This window comes from Rattus norvegicus, chromosome 4, assembly GCF_036323735.1.
Source record: "Rattus norvegicus strain BN/NHsdMcwi chromosome 4, GRCr8, whole genome shotgun sequence".
Classification (NCBI taxonomy): Eukaryota; Metazoa; Chordata; class Mammalia; order Rodentia; family Muridae; genus Rattus; species Rattus norvegicus.
Genome location: NC_086022.1, coordinates 20,792,632 through 20,815,236, shown reverse-complemented (window position 1 = coordinate 20,815,236; position 22,605 = coordinate 20,792,632). Strand labels below are relative to the sequence as shown.

At 35.5% G+C, this 22,605-nt stretch overlaps 1 protein-coding gene across 13 annotated transcripts in view; it reads left to right on the top strand.

Moving 5' to 3' along the window:
- Pclo (piccolo (presynaptic cytomatrix protein)) overlaps positions 1 to 22,605 on the top strand; it is a 358,568-nt gene that overhangs the window by 189,935 nt on the left and 146,028 nt on the right. For 9 of the 13 annotated variants that reach the window (XM_039108295.2, XM_063286639.1, XM_063286638.1 and 6 more), the window contains exons 7-8: positions 14,917 to 17,104; positions 21,521 to 21,696. In XM_039108295.2, the coding sequence (XP_038964223.1) occupies positions 14,917 to 17,104; positions 21,521 to 21,696 (2,364 nt within the window). The remainder of the gene's footprint in view (positions 1 to 14,916; positions 17,105 to 21,520; positions 21,697 to 22,605) is intronic. The other 4 variants (XM_063286636.1, XM_039108291.2, NM_020098.2 and 1 more) reach the window with 1 other exon arrangement.

Below are 22,605 nucleotides of genomic sequence, written 5' to 3'. Positions count from 1 at the left end.
ATGAACATAGTGGAGCACGTGTCTTTTTTATTTGTTGGGGCATCCTGTGGGTATATTAGCTGGATCCTCAGGTAGTTCAATGTCCAATTTTCTGATATAATGTTTTTAACCTGCTTCATTACAGCTACCACAAGATAGTTTATGTTAGCTGAGACTATTGGGAAAAGGTGCTTTTTCCCTGATTTCATTCTCAGTTCATTTGTTGTTTATATTAGAGAAGGGTTACTGGCTTTTATAAGATAATTTTCTATCCAGCTACATTGCTGAAAATGTTTACCAGCTGTAGGAGTTTCCTGATGGAGTTGTTGTTGTTGTTGTTGTTGTTATTGTTGTTTTTGATCACTACTTTATACATCATGTCGTCTGAAAATAAAGATACTTTGATCTCTTCCTTTACAATTTGTATCCCCTTGGTCTCCTTCTATTGTCTAATTGTTCTACCTAAGACTCCAAGTACTATATAGGATAGGCTCGGAAGGGGTGGGTGACCTTGTCTTATTCCTGATTTTAGTGGAATTAAGTTGATGTTAGCTATGTGCTTGCTGAAAACTGCTCCTATTATGTGGAACTATGTCCACTGTATCCCTAATCACTCCAGAACTTTTATTATGAAGGCATATTAGATTTTATCAAAAGCCTTTTCTAAATATAATGAGACAGCCCTGTGTTCTGCTTGAAATAGTTCTCAGCTTGAGATCACTACTAGTTATTTGCTTCAGATAAATAAAGGCCAGTCTTTTATTTTGGGTAAGGCACTTCCTTAGAAATTGCATATCAATTCAATCATTTACCTCAGGTTCCCTTTTGATTATCCCTTTTGATTATGGCTGGGTCTAAGCTTTATGCAGCCACTATTCCTCAAGATCCATATCAAAAGCCTGTGTCTTCCAGACTTAAGATCTGGATCACAAATGTGCCCTCCATTTCTGTATTGTACTTCATTCCAGATTAAAAATCCAAACTATTCCTTGTTTGACTGCAAACACAAACACTAAGTTTAACTGGTATTATCTTGCCCTGAGATTGTCATTCCCTAAATCTCTTTTTATCCTTCCTTAGTATCTTTCTGACAAAGCTGGCTCATTAACACAGTTGTCTCCATTCTTTCAGGCCTGTGAAGCCCCTCAAGCAATTTATATTGCACACTTATATTTTGCATAGAACTCCCATAAAGAAAAGTTCTCATACTGACTTATGGATTCTTGAACTCATGTTTTCAGAGTTCTTACCCACAGCCTTAAGGGCTCTCCTGAATGTCACAGCCACCATTTTGCTGAGAAACACCAGACATATTCTTGATTCCTGGAATCATGCTGTTTATGATTATCATGGAATCATTAGCTTTGGCAGGGAGAACATTCCCCAAAGAAAGAATATAAAGTAAAATACATATATTATCATACGAACAAGCCTTATACCCACCACAACCTTCAGCACTCAAGAAAATGCACAACATGCTGGCTCTGCTCTAAGGACAGGAACCTTGCCACACCATCCCTTTTGCAGCCAGGCAGACATGGCAAAATTCTTAATATCACATATATGTGCTATATCTAACTACCTACTACCACCCTTTTAAAGGCATAACATTTTTGGTCCTTGGCTACTTGGTGATCATGGCATGTTTTCCTATCTTATCTATATTCCATCCCGTCCATTTTGTACTTCAAGCAAAATGCTTTTCATGCATAAATGATATCATACCAGTCAGTCTTCCTCAGTACTTTCTACTGTGGTTATATTGAGCTTATATTTAAGCAATATTAATAACTAGCAGGACATTCCCTGACATTCCAGACCTATCACATCCCATCACAATTTCTTGCTTTGTACCCTTCAACTGGAGTTATCCCTCTAAACCACATTCTCACCTGTCTCTAGTCCTGTATGTGTATAGCAGTAATAAATGTTAGTATAACCAAATGCTTGGTAATATAATGTATAGAAATGTCAGAAATATTGCAAAAATAGAATAATTAAAAGTAATATTTGAGGAAGTAAGAAAATGATTGCCCAAAGCCTACAATCTAAAACTGTTGGATTGGTCTCATTTTATATATCATTTCAACAACTTAAGCAGTGTTATTTCTTGACTTTTTAAAATATAGAATGCTTTAAATTCCATCCCTTAGTTTTTTGTCAGATCTCATTTTATTCTTACTGTGTCATAACTAGAAGTTCCATATGGTTTTTGGTTTTGACATCTGTTCTGCCATAAGAACCTAGTATAATGTCTGTCTTCTCAGAGAACACACTCTAAGTATTATGCAAGTGAAAGCATTTAAAAGACCATTATGTCGAAATTTCATCAATGGCATGGTAAAAGGAAACAAAATATTTGTGAAATATTCTTAAAATTTTAGGTGAGATAGTACATAATCTAACAACTAGTTTTAGGAAAGGTATTCTCTAGGATAAAGTTCAACATTAGAAATTTTAGGTAAAACTATTTATCACCAAAGTCAAAGTCTTTACAATAAACTTTGGTTATTTGAACATTAGTTTCTACTTTCGTGGTAAATCGAATGCTTTGTTTTGTTGGTTTTGGTAGTGTCGTTGTTGTTGTTCATGATGATGATGATGATAATGTTTCCATTATAACAGTATGTTGAAACTTCAGTTTCAATAAATATTTTTTGTTGAATTTAATAGTTAGCATACTATTTGCAATGACAATTTTCCAAAGATATTCTCTGATAAGTATGTATTGATATATGTGTACATAGAATCTTCAGTGACTCCACTTGCTTACATGATTCAATCTAAACTTTGTCCAATTACCTTCTTATTTTCTACGCATGCTTGAATGTTCTGTGGTCAGTATTGTAGGTCCCAGGACACTTGTATATCTAATGCTCATGCCTTTGTCTATGGATTTTGTCGCTAAGAACTCTTTTTTATAGACCTTGAATTTCTTCTGAGTGTTTGGGAATACAGCACAAATTGCATCTCGACTGCAATGTGTATATCAATCTTTCTGAAATATAAATTCCTTATTTTACACCCTGAGTACAAAATATGAGCTTTCTTTCTAAAATGGGTTGCATTAAATTATAGTCTATAGTGAAACATTTCTATTTTCTTAAGCAGCATAATCTTAAAGGAACAAGAGCTATTCATTTATATAACCATAGAAGATGGAAAGAAGTAAAGATTTAGCAAATACCAGCCAAGTGGACAGGCTGATAATTATAATTCCTCTATCCCAAGTATTTATTCACTTAGTAGACTCTTATGACTCCAGTTCATTCATTAAGAATTATTTCTTTGAACCTACCTTCTGAAATTTAGGAGATACTCATTATGTTCTCAGAATAAAATGGAAAGCAAAAATGATATAAATCAGTGTACAAAGAAAATTGAGATTAAAAGATTAATGATCACTTTCAATACTTTCCTCTCATAATCAGGATTGACTTCTTCTAAATATTGCCTTTGTTTTATGTTATTTTATATTATTGCATGTGAATATAGTCTTAATGCATGAATATTATTTTTCATATATCCTGGTGTTTACATTTGTGTTCTAATTACTTTTTTCTTTTAAAATGTGAACTTTACGTAAATCACATTGTACTTCAACAAAAGTGTTAAACAAACATGGACTGAGGGCCATCTCTGTCATTTATTATTGTTATAATCTTGACAAAGTTATATAAATCACTAAATTAACAAGAATCTGACACATACATTTGAAAATATGTTTTCTCTAATAAAATCCTTTGGAGATTTAATTAGATATTATATATTGAGCTCTTAGAAACACTCAATACATAGTAAGTTTTTATATTGTTTGTATATTAATTTTTGGTTATTATTATTGAAACAATTCATTCTTCCTAGTTAACTGATATCATTATATAAAACTTATGTCAGCTTGCTCTTGTCAGTCTTATATCTTTGATAATTTCCTGTTCTCTGCTTTCAAAACACAAAATTTTATCTGCTGTGTGCATCTTTGAAGAGAACTCTTTCTCAAAACAATAACCTTCAAAACACAAGCCATGCTCGCTTAATTACAAGCTGACGTATCACTGTATTTTTGGTTTTTTTCTCCCTTTTGATTATGAATCTAGCATAACTGCCCTGGGAAAAAAGAACTTTCTGAGAATATTGGTGCCTCTAAATCTGCCTCCTTCTGATACTGACACAATATGTAGCATGCATAATGGGTGTCGCTGGCTTCTCCCATTGTGCTTCTGAAGGCCTCTGATTGCTGTACTCCAGAACTGTGTCATGTTATATTCAATTGTTTAATCTATAAAAATTATCTCTGTTTTGTATGACAATTAATTCTGTTTCATCATTTTAACTATTTTAATTTATATATTTGATTTTTCTTTTTTTAAAACAGTCTCTTTAGTGATTTACATAATTGTCTAATTTTCCATTAAGACTTTACAAATTAGCCTAGCTCACACTCGACTTGGTAATGTGTGTACTTGGGAGAAAGAATAAGGGCAACTTAGAGTTCCAACCTATCCCTGGTTAAATAGAAAATTGGAAGGTAGCTTGTGCTACATATGGCATTAGCTAAATAAAACAAAACAAAAGCAAGCAAGCAAAGAAACAAAGCATGGACACACCCAAAGCTTAAGTCACTATAAAAAATGCAATAGGTTGGGGATTTAGCTCAGCGGTAGAGCGCTTGCCTAGCGAGTGCAAGGCCCAGGGTTCGGTCCCCAGCTCCGGGAAAAAAAAAAGAAAAATACAATAAATTTTACTGATTGAATTAACATTTACAAACATGTTTTCTCATTGGCAATAACTTAATTCTCAAAGATATTATTTTTATCAGGTATTTAGAGTCAAATTAGTATACTGACCTTCTAGTTTTTGTTGATAATACTGTCATTTAACATCATTTAAATGAGAAATAAAGCATGTATATAGTATATAATATAATATTCTTGATTATAAATTTTTAACTGAAAGCAACATACATTTATCCGGCCCATCTTTAGAGTCATGATTGAATATTGGTTAAAATAAATAGCCTTTTCACATGAGGTCTGTTTTTACAAATATAACAAACAAATTTTAGTTAAAAAGACTCAACATTAATTAACTTTTTTAAAAAGCTTGAAATGAAAATGTAAATTGACCTCAATTTTCTTAAATATTCATATCACACAAATTAAGATTTTGTATTTTTGTATAGACATTATCCTTACTTTTTAAACCTGAGCCAGAATGAAAGTACTCATTACAAATATGGTATCTTACTCAATTTTCTCTGCACCCCTATTCATGACAAAAATCCATGAGAGTTTATTTTATGAAAAAAGTTGTTCGTGGAACTTCAACAGAATGGCATTGACCTCAGGCAATTTGGTGAGGAACACACCCATAAGGTAAAGACTATAAGGATAGAGAAGAAGTCAAACTAAAGTCCCATGGTTACTTCTAGTAATATGTCCCCAGTTGACCTAAGGGCTTCCCACTGACCCCACCTCATTAAGTTCCACACTGTTTCTTCATTGTCACACTAAGAACCAAGCCTCTCAGTGTGAACTATCATGACACAAGTCATAGCATATGGTATGCACTTGAACATAGAAACAAGATGTTTAAATCCCAAAATGATAGATGCATGTAGGAAAGTGACAGTATAAGTTCTAGTCATTGATATCTATAAAGGTACGGGACATTGCAGACCAGGTAGTAAAATGGAAAGTGTTTTTACTAAGTACGATTTGAGGGACTATGTTGAGGAGAAAATTTAAAAGAAGGTGACTGTGATAGTTAATGTTATTTATCAGCTTGACAGTTGGTCTAGAATCACTCGAAGACACCCTCAGAGCAAGCTTATAGGGATGCTTCAAGCACCTGCTGGTTTGATTGCTACATAATCCTAGAATATACCTTTGAACTGTGAGCTGTTAGAGACCATTTTTCCCTTAGCTTGCTTTTGCCCAAATATTTTACCACAGTAAATAGAAAGACATTAAAACAGTGAGCAGGTGTCAGATCCTTGAATTCCATGCAGAATAATTTTGTTGTCATAGAATACCAGTAGAGAAATTGGGAGAAATAGGAAAAGTGTTCTCTCACAGATGGCCTGACACAAGGAAGCCTTCTAGAAAGCCAGCCTTGTCTAGTTATGAAATTATAAGACACTAAATGAGCAAACTTTGCTTCAATTTAAAGGTCAGGAGCTTATGTAAAGATTGCTCTAGAAAATGTAGATGATCTTATCAGTGAAGAGGTAACCAATATGCTGAGGCAAGACAATTAGTTATTTTATGTAAAGACTTGGTCTTGAGGATTGTGTATGAGATTACAACTTTATATCATCCCATTGCTTTTAGTTCAGTGATAGTTTAAAAACAGGTAGCATGTACTATGCCCTTTTCTTAAAGATGCTGTTGTTGACAATTCTGGCTTCAGAAGGATTTTTGCCTTTTTCTGAAACATTCTAAATGCCTGTTAACAATCTATACCTGTTATGAAATATCAGAGTTTTTATTGATATCGCCTGCTTTAGGGGGCGATAAGAGAATACAGCAGTCAAAAGGAAAAGAAAAAAAGAAACTTAACGTGGCCATCGAACTTCACAAAAAGCCTTAGAAACCATATGTATTGTTTACATCAATGTAATAAAAGTATCTGAATCAATAGAAAGGAACTGAGGGAGGGAGACAGGGAGGGTAGGCAGAAATATAAACACACATAAATATATCACCTTAACAAAACTTCTAAGCTCTTTCCAGAATACATTATACCGATTTGGAAAAAGAAGAAATTAATCTCTTTTGGACTTTCCCATAAAATATAAGGCAATAAATGTCACGCAGACTGGCATCTCTAATACTGTGTGCAGTGAGGTAGAAACTCGTTTTCTCCTTCACTGCTCAGCCTAAGAGCACTGACTTTCAGCAAGAAAACAAAGCAAACTGGGACACTAGGTACATTAAGGGAAAGCACAAAGATGCTGAGTGAAATACTGAGTGCATTGTAAGTTTGTTAAAAACATAAAGGGCTCATGATGAGACTTTTAAGTATGCTCCGTTACTTTGTTTTTAATCTTTTATTACCAGGATGCTGGAATTTAGCTTTCACACATTATTATTATTATTATTATTATTATTATTATTATTATTATTATTATTGTGTTTTTAACATCATCATCATCATTATTAATTTTAATTTTATTCTTGCTGCTCAACTCTTACAATTTAACTATCCTCTGGACAATTCCAATTCTGTCCACAAAGGATAAATTCTTCCTGACCGTAATTTTCTTACTTATGTATTTTGGTGATGGAAGCAGTTACTCATATGGTCTTTAGCACTGTAGTCCAAAAGATTTGCTTCATCCTTGCTTCATATGTACAGGACACTGTACTCTGTTCCAATGTATAATAGTGCAACAGTATTTAAAGCAATTACCTATGAGTAGAATCATCATTTCTTTTCCATTAAACTTGTGGGGATGGAGAATAGAGAGGAGGATGAAGGCTGTCTGTGAACACTTACCTAATGGTGTACTAGGGAGGACATGGTCTGGACTGTTTCTATACTCCACTGCTACTTTGTCTCAAAACCCTAGGGTTGCTCTCGAGGGACTTGCTACAGATGGTGTGGAAACAGAATCTGTTTTCATTGGCTTTTCAGAGTTAACTCTACTTGCACTGACTTTAACTGGAAAGAAGTAGGGTATGAATTTCTTTCTGTATATTCCCTTATGCTTACCTATAACTCCATCATCATTCCGTAACTTACATTCTCAAAATGAAATGACCATGATGAGGCATATTTGTGTTTTATAAAATTTTCTTATTTGGAGGATGTAAAATCCCTACACATTTCCATTTACTTTCTGACACGATTTAAGTCATAAAGGTTTATATACTTTGGGGGGGCTGTTTTTTGTTTTGTTTTGTTGTTTTTGCTTTTTATATAGACCAGAATAAAAAGTAATCAAGAGAGGTGAACTTATTTTAGTATCATGGGGCAAGCTTATAATGAGGCAAAACAATCTAGTACATTCTTATTTTTATTTACTTTGTCAGACCATTACTGTCCTATCAGACCATAAATGCTACTTGTTCTTATGTAGTTTATCCAAGTCATCATTCTCTGAATAATTTTTGTTTGTTTTGTTTTAAAAAATATGTGTTTTTCTACTCAGAGTAAATCACTGTGAGAGATACAAAGAGTAGACTTCTTCACAGCAGGAGACAGATTTAATCATAAGAGAATAGTAATCTCTCCAGGTAAACATTTCCTAACTTCTGTATTAGCTAAAGGTCTTTTAGACTTCAAGAGATGGTTGGCAATACATGACAACATTACTTTTACATAATATGTGGTAGATGAAGGCCCTAAGTGTAGATAAACATCTTCCATAGCACAAAACAGTCACTCAGTGCTGACAAAAATCTAGCTCTAAAAGATTAGGAACAAGGGTAAAAGTTATATTGACTAAATAAATATATAAGTGTATGTGGTATGTGTGTGTGAGTGTGTGTGTGTGAGAGAGAGAGAGAGTGTGTGTGTGTGTTTGTGTGTGTGTGTCCATGTGGTGTGTGTGAGTGTGGGGGTGTGTGTTTGTGGGGTGTGTGCATGTGGTGTGTGTGTGTATGTGGTGTGTGTGGTGTGTGTGTGTGTGTGTGAGTGTGTATGTGTGTGTGTGTCATGCACGCACATGTGCACACGTGCACGTGGTCACTTTCTGACCATGAATAGCCATAATCTGTGTATGTGCCCAATAGATCATACTGCTCTTCTCCATTCCAACATCCAAAACTATTTTGGTGACCATTGCAGGAAGACATTAAATGTCTTGTTGATGCACTGCTAGATGATATTTATTCCCTCTGGATTATCGGCTCTGAAAGCTGCATTATCACAGAAGGAAATTAAATTGAGCTGTCACAATTTTCCCTTAGACAAAGCCACACTGATTACTAACCAGTGAACTGTATTACCAGCAGAGCCAGTGACTGAATACTGACACTTAGATGGTTTGCCCCAGTATTTCACGTGCTTCTGGATAATTTGACCCTGACATAATAACCAAGGTTGCCTTCACTATCTGGAAGAGAATGGCATGGATGGATTGAAATTTAATATAGACACAGTTTCAATGTTTTGTTTTGTAGGTTCCCATACATTCATTTATTTTTTTCCAGAGTTTCTCTCCGTGCTTACATCAGGAATCACTGAATCAGATTCTACTCCTGGATGCTAATACATTAAACCTGATAATGAAGCCAGATGATCTCTGTTATGTCCCTGAAAACTTAGATTTGATTCATGTCCCTCCATGGGAAATATTTACCTACTTAAAGTCACCCATTTGCTCAGATCCCACATTTATTATACTTATTGTCTTTTCCTTTCCCAAACTGAAAATAAAACTTCATTTTGGGTTCAATACCCCATATGGTCTTCTAACTCATGCCCTGTCAAATTGCATGGTCTAACATAAAAGAGACAGCTTTTCTATAGAAAATTCTACCTTTATGCTATCAAAATGTCTTATTTATTAGCAATTTTGGTTGACTTGTACTATTTAGTTTGAAACTGCTCTGTCTTGAAAAAGCACTTCATATAAACCTTTCCTCTTTAACAGAAAAAAATCTTCAAAGGCAAGATACAATATAAGTACACAAGTAGTATTTATTTCTATCTTTATAAAATGAGAGACACATTACCATGTCTTTCAAGTGATATTATAGTTTATTACTATCTGTCAGATCTTGACATTAAGAGCTAGCTATAAAATTGGTAGTGCAATAGTTTCGTGTCTGAATGTGCATGAGTTCAAGTCTCTCTCTGTCTCTGTCTCTCTGTCTCTGTCTCTGTCTCTGTCTGACTCTGTCTCTGTCTCTGTCTCTGTCTCTGCCTCTCTCTCTCTCTCTCTCTGTGTGTGTGTGTGTGTGTGTGTGTGTGTGTGTGTGTGTAGAGGTCAATGCTTAGTATAGTCCCTAGTTGCTATTGACTTTATTTTTTAAGACACACTCCCTTGCAGAATCTGGAGCTGTCTGACCCAGCTAACAGTGGTTTGCCAAAAGCCCAGGGGCCACTGCTTTCACAGTACTGAAGGTTACAAGCACTTGTAATTATGCCCGACTTTTTTAGTGGTTTCTTGGAGATCAGAATCAGATGTTCATGCTTCCATGGCAAGTACTTCACACAGCAGTCCTTCTCCTCTACCCTGTAGTTTGTCCTGAGTATATTTGTAACTGGAGCAGAACCATGAAAACTGCACATGTAACTATCTTCTGTCATGTACAGTGATCCAGTCATGCTAAGCATCTGAAGTGTTTTCTTCACACAATTTTCTAAAAGCATTCCAATGTTTGATATTTATTTTTATACATAGAAGATTTTTTCTTTTTGTTGATGTCAGTTAGGATTGTGTTATCCCAAACACTAGACTTTTTGTGTTTCAGCCTCCAAGATGCTGGGGCTACAGGCAAATGTGCTTTGAGCAAGATCAAACATTTCTATCTTATCTCTTTTAGTATAACAACCTTCATTATTCAAATTAAAAATTAACAACTCTTTGAAGAATTTTTTTTCAAAAACCAAAACAATTTGGAGGTAGGCAACATTTAAGAAAAACAATCACACCATTTTTATCTAGAAATCAAAAACAGATGGATATAAATACAATCTCCAAATCTTGTCTCTTTCTTTTAATTGGGTATTTCTTTTATTTAGATTTCAAAGGTTATCCCCTTTCTCAGTTTCTAGTTCAGAAACCACCTATCCTATCCCCTCTTACCCTGCTTCTATGAGGGAGCTCCCCAACCCACCCACCCACTCCTGCCTCTTCACCCTGGCATTCCCCTACACTGGAGTATCGAGCCTTCACAGCACCAAGGGTCTCTTCTCCCATTGATGCCCAACAAGGCCATCCTCTGCTACATATGCAGCTGGAGCCATGGTTGTTTCATGTGTACTCTTTGGTTGGTGGTTTAGTCCCAGAGAGCTCTTTTAAAGTGAATTTTTTCATGTGTATAATTACTGAGTAATTTTTGTCTGGCAGCTATGACATTAAACAATAGTTGCTGCATACACTTAGTTTTTCAACTTTTTGGGGAAAAAGAGATGTTTATTTCTTCTCTCATAAAATACCTGTCAGTGCCAAAATAAACTCACATTCAACCATGCACACTTAAATTTAAATCTACATATTTAGTGATTTTTACAGTTTAAATGCACCACACATAAATGTATCTACCAGAAATCGGTGAACCGATGAGTAATTTAAATAATCTATCTCATCAAACTGACAAAAATGCAAGGGGAGATTGTGCAATGTACAGGGAATAAATCTCAAAAGATCACATTTCAGAGTTAACCAATAAAGAGGAAGAAAACTAGAAAATCCAAGAAAGATGTGGAGCTTATCATGAAGGCCATTTTATTCTCTTGCATGCCTTACTTTGTTTATTTTTAAAAATGTATGACCTTCTGGTCCCTTTACAATCAGCCATTGTTATGTTTTCCCTAGAACTGTGTCCCACTGGGTGTCTCTTAAAAGCTAGATCAATCCTCTTTAGAACCATGACTTAGAACTGGCATGCACCACCAAACCTTGGTTTCTCAGATATTGACAATGTTTTGAACCCATTTTAAAATAAAGGTTTTTTTTAAAGTGGTAAAAAACAAAACAGAGGTCTTAACACTCAGCCTCAATAAGTTATGAAAGAAGCTAAAGACAGCTTAACACATAGGACCTACCCACTTAGCACAATGCTGATTTCCCCCACATACTAAGCTGACCACCCCATGCGAATATGTCATCCTGAGTGTTCTGACATTATTGACTTTGTCTGTTTCCCTTTTCTCTTTGTTTCTTTCTTTCTTCCTTTTGTTTTACTTTTTCTCACCTTAGACCCCTATCTTAATTTCTTCTCCCTCCTATCTTCCCAGTACTTCGCCCCATCCACTTCAATGTTTTCTGTCAAAACAGTACAATTAGGGATGGATACCAACCAAACATGGCAGATCAAGTTGCAATAAGACTAGGTATCGCCCCTCATTACAGTTAGACAAGGCAACCCAGTAAAAGAGAGAGGGTCCCAGAGGGAGAAAAAGAGTCAGAGACAGTCCACTCTTAGGAGTCCCACAAGAAGACCAAGCTACACAACCATGACGTATTTGTAGAGGGCATAAGTGAGATGCATGCAGCTTCCTAATCTCTGTGAGTTTAGTTTCTATGAGCCCCTGTAAGCCAGATTCGTTGATTCTGTGGATTTTTTGTGGTGTCCTCGACCCTCCTGGATCCTACAATCCTTCCTCCCCTCTCCTGTAACACTCCCTGAGCTCCCTATATCTAATGTTTTACTAAGCGTTTCCACATCTGCTTCCATCAGTGCTGGATGATGCCTCTCTGATGATGATTATGCTAGGCTCCTGTTTACAAGTATAGCAGAATGTCATTAGGAATCGTTACATTGGCTTTTATTTTTTTAAGTTTCTGTTTGGTTCTATCCTAGATCTCTGGGCTATTCAGTCTCTGGTGTTCAGCAATGGGCTCCCTCTTGAGGCAGTTCTTAAGCAAAACCAGATACTGGTTTGCAATCCCACCATTCCTGTGTCACCTTTACCCCAGTTTATCTTGAAGACAGGACAGATTCTAGGTCTAAAGACTTATGGCTGGATTGGTATCCCAGTCCTTCCACTGGAAGTCTTGCCTAGTTACAGGAGATGACCATTCCAGGCTCTGTATCCCCCATTACTAGGAGTCTTAGCTAGGACTATCCTCAAAGATTCCTGGGAGCTTCCATTGCACTACATTTCTAGATTATCCCTCGGATGCTCCCCCATTCCAGTTGTCTTACTCTCCCACCTCTTTCTCCATCTTCCTGTGACCTGCTGCTTCCTGTGCCAGTCTCCACTCACCCACAGTTCACCTGCTATATCTGTTCTATTTCCCCCTCCCAGAGAGATATGTGTACACATCTCACTGAGCACGTTTGTTACTTAATCTCTCTGGGTCTGCAGATTGTAGCATATCTATCTTTTACTTCATAGCTAATATCTATTTATCAGTGAGCACATACCAGGATTTATCTTTCTGGGTCTGGGTCAGGATGGCTTTCATTTTTATAGTTCCATCCATTTGTCTGTAAATTTCATGATTTTCTTTTTGACACCTGAGCAATACTCCATTGTGTAAATTTACCATATTTCTTTATACAAGTGTTCTTAGGTTGAGGGATAGCTTGGTTGTTTCTAGCTATTATGAGTAAAGCTGCTATCTTAGGGTTTCATTTGCTTTTTACCCTTTTACCTTTTTTTAAACCCATAGTTGATGGGTACCTACAGAATTAAAACATATTCAATATATACTTTCAAGTATAGTTTGTTTCATTGTCTTCATTGTCAGTATGATTTTATCACAGAATGTTTTGAGTACCTAACTGAAAGATCATGACTAAATCCCGTCCTCTAAAGTACACACTTAAGGAAATAGCTTCTTATCATTTAGTAAAGGATTAGAATATCTTTACAATTGACAAAACTTAACCAGTTCTAGGAACTCTGGAAATTATTTCTGTCCCCTATGGTTACTAGGCATAAACATCCTATACACAAATACACATGCATGCGCACATGTATATTTATGCACACAAACATACATAAAATGAACTACATCTTTCCAAAAATGTCCTAACTTACTATCATACTTAGTCACGAGAGACTACATTTTCACTCATTGCCCTCTGCTGCACTCTGGGTAACACCTTATCAAGTCTCCACATTTAAAACCAGTTGTGTAATCACAGTTAATGACAGTGAAATGGAAGCATTCATTAATGACTTAAAAGTAATGTATATTGAATATAAATTTATCTGGAAGTTACAGAGTCCTGTAGAAATAATATTTTTGAAGAAATAGTTGATAAGTACCTATAGTATTAAAACAGCTGTCTCATTTGACCTTCATAACAACTCCTTGACATACTTGTGCATAGTATATAAAGTAGACTTAATGGTAAGAATTAGGAATGTGTGTAACAATGCTCAGGAAATGTGCCTTATCCATACTTCATAAAGTCTATATAAGAAAGCAGATTAGAACATGAAGGAACGGATTAGGAAATGATGTTTGAAAACAACAGAAGAACAGGAACTCTGACAAATGTGACCTAATTAATAGCTACCCATTTAAAATTATTACAATAACGTAATCATAAATAATAAGGAAATAAAATTTTATTTCCAAAAGTCATAGAGGCATGTATCATTCATTTTTTATCATAAATATGTGATGGTTGAAGCGTAGGGAGGAATTGCCCCTTTGAATTGCTAAAGAGAGAGAAGGAGCATCTTTTGTAAAACATGGCTGAGAATGGGGGAGACTAAGCTCCAACTTGAGCATGTCTCATGCTCAACGGCTTTGAGAACATCAGTGTGTTGTAACTGGACAGTGATTGCACATCTTTATGACTTTATGGATCTCTAGACTTGTGCCCCTTAAAAGGCAAGTTTATGACAAATAGTAGAGTAAACAAAAAGTATTTCATGAGCTCCCCAGCTGTTAATTTACCTGATTGAAATCAGCTCCAATAAACTTTTACTGCAGTAAATTATTTTGGCTCTTATGATGTTGTCTAAACAATCAGAAGAACATAGAGTTGTTAAAGAATACCAAAATCCAAATGATCATGTAAATACTGGAAACGGCAAGATATGTGCACTGTGAAATGAGGTTTAGACACAAATCTTCAAAATAGGACTATTGCATTTCAAATGAAAAAACAGTTGCAAAACCATAACTAAGTAAATAATCTTATGTTCATTAACTTGGACTGAAAATGGGTGATTTTTTTATTTTATTGTGCTAAATTCTGTTAATCAAGTGTAAATTATGTGGGGTTATTTTTTTCTTTTTAATTTTGCTTTTCTTATTTGATAACAAAGCACTATATTTTGTTCACTTGATTGTAGACTAAAGGTTCCCAAACCATGACAGCCTCTGGTACTCAGAAAAAAGTGAAGAGAACACTTCCAAATCCCCCTCCTGAGGAGGTGTCCACGGGAACACAGTCAACTTACAGCACCATGGGCACTGCTTCTAGGAGAAGAATGTGCAGAACCAATACCATGGCTCGAGCCAAGATTCTCCAGGACATAGACCGAGAGCTCGACCTCGTGGAAAGGGAGTCTGCCAAGCTTAGAAAGAAGCAAGCAGAACTTGATGAAGAAGAAAAGGAGATTGATGCCAAGCTGCGGTATCTGGAAATGGGAATTAACAGGAGAAAAGAAGCGTTATTGAAGGAGAGAGAAAAGAGAGAGCGTGCCTACCTGCAGGGGGTAGCTGAGGACCGCGATTACATGTCTGACAGTGAGGTCAGCAGTACCAGACCGAGCCGAGTAGAAAGTCAGCACGGCGTTGAGCGGCCAAGAACAGCTCCTCAAACTGAATTCAGTCAGTTCATACCACCACAGACCCAAACAGAAGCTCAACTAGTTCCTCCTACAAGTCCTTACACACAATACCAGTACTCATCACCGGCCCTTCCCACCCAAGCCCCGACCCCATACACACAGCAATCTCATTTTCAACAGCAGACACTATACCATCAGCAAGTTTCACCTTATCAGACTCAGCCAACCTTCCAAGCTGTGGCAACAATGTCCTTCACACCCCAGGCTCAACCCACTCCAACTCCACAGCCATCCTATCAACTACCGTCACAGATGATGGTGATACAACAGAAGCCTCGACAAACCACATTGTATTTGGAGCCTAAGATAACTTCTAACTATGAAGTGATTCGCAACCAACCCCTGATGATCGCTCCGGTTTCTACTGATAATACATACGCTGTTTCCCATCTTGGGAGTAAGTACAATAGTTTAGACTTGAGAATCGGTTTGGAGGAAAGAAGCAGCATGGCAAGCAGTCCAATATCAAGCATATCTGCAGACTCCTTCTATGCAGACATTGACCACCACACTTCAAGGAATTATGTCCTAATAGATGACATTGGAGACATTACCAAAGGGACAGCAGCACTGAGCACTGCATTTAGTCTTCATGAAAAGGATCTGTCCAAAACAGATCGTCTCCTTAGAACCACTGAGACACGGAGGTCTCAGGAAGTGACAGACTTCCTAGCGCCTTTGCAGACTTCCTCCAGATTGCATAGCTATGTGAAAGCAGAGGAGGATCCGATGGAGGATCCTTATGAGTTAAAGCTTCTGAAACATCAGATTAAGCAAGAATTCCGTAGAGGCACAGAGAGCTTGGATCACCTTGCTGGTCTCTCACATTATTACCATGCCGATACTAGCTATAGGCACTTTCCCAAGTCTGAAAAGTATAGCATCAGTAGACTCACCCTTGAGAAGCAAGCTGCCAAACAATTACCTGCAGCCATACTTTACCAAAAGCAATCAAAGCATAAGAAATCATTAATTGACCCTAAAATGTCAAAGTTTTCACCTATTCAAGAAAGTAGAGACCTTGAACCTGACTATCCCACTTACATGAGTTCTGGCACTTCATCCATTGGTGGCATTTCTTCTAGGGCAAGGCTTCTTCAAGATGATATCACATTTGGCCTCAGAAAAAATATTACAGATCAACAAAAATTTATGGGCTCATCACTTGGGTCAGGACTGGGCACACTAGGAAATACTATCCGGTCAGCTCTACAGGATGAAGCAGATAAACCATACAGCAGTGGGAGCAGGTCCAGGCCTTCCTCCAGGCCTTCTTCTGTCTATGGCCTTGATTTATCAATTAAGAGGGATTCTTCTAGCTCATCGCTAAGATTGAAAGCTCAAGAGGCTGAAGCTCTGGATGTCTCCTTTGGCCATTCTTCATCTTCTGCCAGAACTAAGCCCACCAGCTTACCAATCAGCCAGAGCAGAGGAAGAATACCAATTGTGGCCCAGAATTCAGAAGAAGAAAGTCCGCTAAGTCCTGTTGGCCAACCAATGGGAATGGCCAGGGCTGCGGCTGGACCTTTGCCGCCCATATCTGCAGATACGAGGGATCAGTTTGGATCAAGCCACTCATTGCCTGAAGTTCAGCAACACATGAGAGAAGAGTCACGGACAAGGGGTTATGACCGTGACATAGCATTCATCATGGATGACTTCCAACATGCTATGTCAGACAGTGAAGGTAAATGGGGCCTCACACTATCCTGTTACTCTCAAAACTCAAACTCTTACCTTTCTGCATGCTTGATTTTCTTTGTCCAAAGGTATATTCCATCTTTCTTGGTACAATTTATGCATGTTTATTTCAGTTTTATTTCTTGTTGTGTACTTCTCGTGTGTAGACATGGCAGCATGGTTTTCTTTGATTGTTTTTATTTTATTATTTCACACTGTTTCTGGATTGTTGACCTGATTTGTTTTGTGTCTGATTCTTTTAAACAACTCTTACACAATTCTATCAATAAAATATGGTCATCCTTAAAATACATAACTGGGAAGAATTTTATTGTATGGCTCCTTGCACTTTAAAATATATTTTAATATATTTAACTAATTTTAATGAAATCATTGTTAGAACTATTGAGTAATATTTTGTAATAAATATGGAGGTTTCCTAGATCAGAGGTTATACTTTTTATAGGACCTTAATGTTAATTTAAGAGAATTTTATCATTGTTGCTGAATGAACATCTTTGTTTCATCTCCCTCTATTATGAAGATCATTACTGACAAATTTGTACATTTAGTGTTATGTATTAGAAATTTTAATTCGAATCATGGTGTGGAAAATAATTTTTCAGTATATATAAAATATTGTTTCCACTTAAAAATGAAAAAAAAGAGAGACTACTTTTGTGAGTGCAGCTGTCCTGCTGTGCCTCTCAGACATTTCAACGCCTTTCCTTTTGTCATACTGTCTATTTTTGCCCAAAAGCGTTTTGCTTCTTTTTTAGTTGAGCAAACACATACTACACAATTAAAATTGCTTTAAATTGAAAATTCTTAGACAAATATAAAGGTCTTAAGAGTTATTTTGTACAAGTCTATATGATACACACATGATATATATATGTGTGTGTGTGTGTATATATATATATACATATACATATAAAATTTACTTCATTAAATTTTTGAGGTAGAGCCTATTCTGTAGTCCATGAAGCCTATAGTTCATGCTAGTTTCATATTTATGCGGATCCTACTACATTAAGCACATAAATGCTTGTATAAAAACATGAGCGTCCATACCCAGCCTGTTTATTGGTTTGTGTTTGGTATGTATGGGGTTAAAGTTCTGGAAATAAAACATTTCTAAATGAATAAAAAGTTATTATTTCCTTCATTTGTATATTCAAAAATGCTACTGAAGTGTGACTGTCCTCCCATCTTAATCTAACTTTTTCAGTAAAAACTCACATGAAAATGATTTTATGAAGAGCATTTTCAGTATTATTCTATGTGTACACACAGATATGATTTAATTAGAAAAGATATTGAATGTTTGCCAAACTGACTAGGTCTGTGGGCCTAAAGTAAGCAAACCAATTCCTTTGCTTATGAAGTTCTAACAAAGTTTCTTTTTAACCTGTTTTTTTCTTGTTGCAAGCTGATTGGTTGACCATTTTTATTGATAGTTTGTTATTTAAGTAACACTTTCAGTTGTGTATATTTGTACTAGGTCAATGTGTGAATGAATCCATTTGTTTATCAGGAATTATTACATGTAAAAAGTTGCTCTTTTAGTCTAGCTTATATTTTGCCCTCATTTCCGATATGTAGAATTGCTGTGAAAAAGAATAAGCCACTATTCAGTGGCCATATCTATAAAAATAAAACAAAAACTCTTGTGATTTTTGGAACAACTCAATTTCTAAAGGATTTGTCCACATAGATAATAAATACCTGGAAAGAATTTGACAACCAGTCTTTAGCTTCGTATTCAACACGTAATGTTTGTAACTAGCCCAAATGTGGCATTTATATTATTCCATGCCTATAAAACTAATTGAGTGTTTTTTTATTTTTAAGTTTGGTATTTAGCAGTAGTCATAAATGGCTGAAGTTTTGTTTTGAATATATATGTGTATGTGTCTATGATAAGGTAACCTATACCCTACATAGTATTAAAGCAAATAGAAAGAGGCCAAAGCATGAAACAATTGAAGTGGAAGTGGAGAACCTAAATGTTTTTTAAAATAAAGCAGACAAAAAGTAATTCATAAAAATTATCAATACTATTAGATAAAATGCTATAACAAACTGGATTATATTAGCAACTTTGTAATTGAATTGTAACGTATGTCTTTATAACATGTGCACAGTTAGAATGTTATATATTTTCAATGTTTGTATGTCATATAAATATGTAAAGCTTTTATAGTCTAGTTTATAGTTTATAAACAAAGAAAATATCAACCAGCATGGAACATAAGTGTTGCATTTACTAAAAAGTATGTGTAATATCGTTCCACTACTGCAGATCAAATATGAGCTGTTAGGCATAGCTAACCAAAATGTGTGGCAACCCCGAGGAGGACAGAGTGTGATACAGGAACAGTCGCTCACTCTGGTTGCTTTAAGTCGATTCCGCATTCCCATAAAAGATGGCAAATATCTTTTTCATTCAGTTACATATGGGAAAACGGGTTCTCAGAATTGGAAATAAACTGATTAAAGTTGGATCGGGTTAAGGTTCTGTCATAATTATAACATCCAGAGCCCCCTAAACTACATTTTAAGCAGCTGTATTTAAAATTCAATTAGAAAAGTTATATATTCCAATGAAATAAACTATATCATTCAGCATAGCAACATATTGAAAACATAATAATTCATTACTTTCTTTTAATTTTTTAAAAAGATGTAATACTATATGAAATTATTTCTCCTAATAGGAGGTTAAGTATAGTCTAGAAAATTTACAGATATGACTATGGTTTACTATTTTATTTATAAAGTATTTGTTCTAGTGCATAATTCTGTCAATTCATTCACTCAGCTTCAAATTAGCACTGTATTTTATCACAATAATTATCAACTAAATCATGAAAAGAATATTGTATATCTAAAAATCAGGTGTAAGAACAAGGTATTTTTTAAACTATAATAATTATATTTACCTTTTTTCTTTAGATGATGACAGTAACTCCATCTTTAATTCATTCCACAAAAATTTATTAAACACTGTGCTTCATATAAGAGAGAGGAGAAAGTTGAAGAGGATAAAGTAATAAAAGACATAAATTTCCTCTTCAAACAACCGCTAGTCTAATAGGCCAATCAATTAATGTGACCGTATGTGCGGCCACAATCCAGGCATCGAAGCTAAAGTTGATGAATCTATGTTATACCTCTTGTTCCATGTTTAGTTGGAACAGGTAAGTGTGATTCATGAGCAGTAGTGTGCAAGGCTACAGGTATGTAGCTGAGTCATGGGGCATACACTGATTGTTTAACCCTGCCAGCCAATATTTGATGGAAATAGCAGTCTCTGGGAAATTCGAACAAGATAAGGTAGACACAAAAATGTAACTTTAACAAGATAGAGAGGAGAGCTCAGCTGATGACAGTCTAGGAGCTGTCATTTCGAGAAAATAATATTGAAAGCATCATGTATCCGGATAAGCAAGAGGACAAGTCCTTCCTTCTGACAACTGAAAAACAGCAATATATTAATTTTAAAGCCTGTTCATTGGGGACCAACAATATAAGCAATGCACACGAGTTTAGTTTTAGCAATTCAGTAAAATAAAAGTTTTAGTTCCTTTGAAATATTCTTTAAAACCTGAAATGCACAGATGGAGTTATGTGAAATTTTCAAATTAGTGTTCGAATGCTTTAAATGTGATTAAAATTTCAAAATACTATTGAGTTGTAGCATGCAGGCATGTTAAAAAAAGGAATTTCAAATTTCTAACTCAATGCTAAAGTTCAGATAATGATTTTATTTATATTAAAATATCATAATATATCTATTATATATACATATTATTAAGCTATAAAGTTCTTGTGGTACATGCATTTCTAGCAGTGACAATAGGGTATCTTAGAAATAAATGCTCCTGTTCACTTATAATTGCCAAATAAATATCATATTTTCAGAACATATCTTCACTCAGTGTTATAGCCAGCCATATGCTGCTACTTGACATGGTGAAAAAGTTGAAAATTAGCCATAGACTGCTGTTTGTTTCATGCAAAAGTGGAAAGTTAAGAGAAACTTGCATACATGCATAGATCAATTACTGTTGCCTTTTGACCATACATGGTAGCTTGTAGGGTAAGGTTTCTATATGGGAACCAAGGGACGTAAGTTGAACAAAATTATTCTTAATGTATTTTTGTTAATTGATTTATTGTCAAAATTTCATTTATATTGATTTAAAAATGTTAAGTTCATGTTGTCTTACTTTACTATGCGATGTTGTGCATTTGTGTTCCTCTTCTCTAGATTATTCTGCTGTATGAAAATTTGTACATACTGTTAGAAATGTTTCTAGTTCTGGTGGAACTTATGTCTGAAATGCATGCTATGGTTAAGAAGCCCAGTGCATGCTAATCCTGCAGACTATTTGCTTCCCTCTATCACCTGTATTAGTTGCGGTTGCAATGTATGATGTTTCCTTGGTCCCCAAAGCCTATCACTTGCGTCGGGAGGAAACGGATTGGTTTGATAAACCCAGGGAGTCTCGGTTGGAAAATGGCCATGGTCTGGATCGGAAACTGCCAGAAAGACTGGTTCACTCTAGACCCCTCAGTCAACACCAGGAGCAAGTAAGTATGAAATTTTATGAATGCTTGGATTTGTTAGAAACAAGAGTCAGTTCTAACGTAGACTAGTTTGTAACCCAAAATGTTGGCCAGGCAAGTTCCAGACTGTTTACTTTCAGTCATTTAATGAACAAAGTGCTTTATTCAATCAGTTTGGTGGGCACTGTGATGCTTCTACCAAACAATTCACATGATTCATTCAAAAAATAGACAGTTATTAAATGAATAGAGTATCTCCAGTACTGAATTTACAAGGAAAAGACATCAAGCTCATGAGGAGGTTGTAAGGCCATTGAGTAATATAAATGTTTGCTCTTTTCTGTGCTCTCCTATTAAAGTATTTTAGAGACAAAAAAGGCAAATTAGGTAGAAGAGAAGGGAAATTTCACATGAAGGAAAGGGAGAAACCAATACCTTAAAGGTCTACCTTATGGAAATATTAACTGCTTTATAGTCACTTTTTTAGATTTTATTTTTTTAACAATTCATAAAATAGCTCTTTTCACAATGTAATTGAACTTAGAAGTAGATTTTCCAATCAGATGAGGATGTTACCAACATTCATACCGCTAATTTATTCCCTCATCCTGGAGGAGATGAAGTGATGCTGAACCTTGAAAAGAGTGTAATTTGGAAAAAGGGAAGATACTGTGAGTGGATTTAAATCGATATTCCCAGTATATCCGACGCTTCCAGGAAGAGTGCACATTATGATCACTTCAGTAGACACAAAAAACACAGCTGACACATTCCACTTGCATTTGCTCCTCAACTGTTCTCGGAGACATCTCGATTTAAATGACAACCATATTTTAAACAGCTAAGATGATCTACTTGGGCTTAGCAAATTTTAGCTCACTACGTTTTAGTTTAGAAACTATTTATTATATTGAAGAGTAAAGCAAAACACTT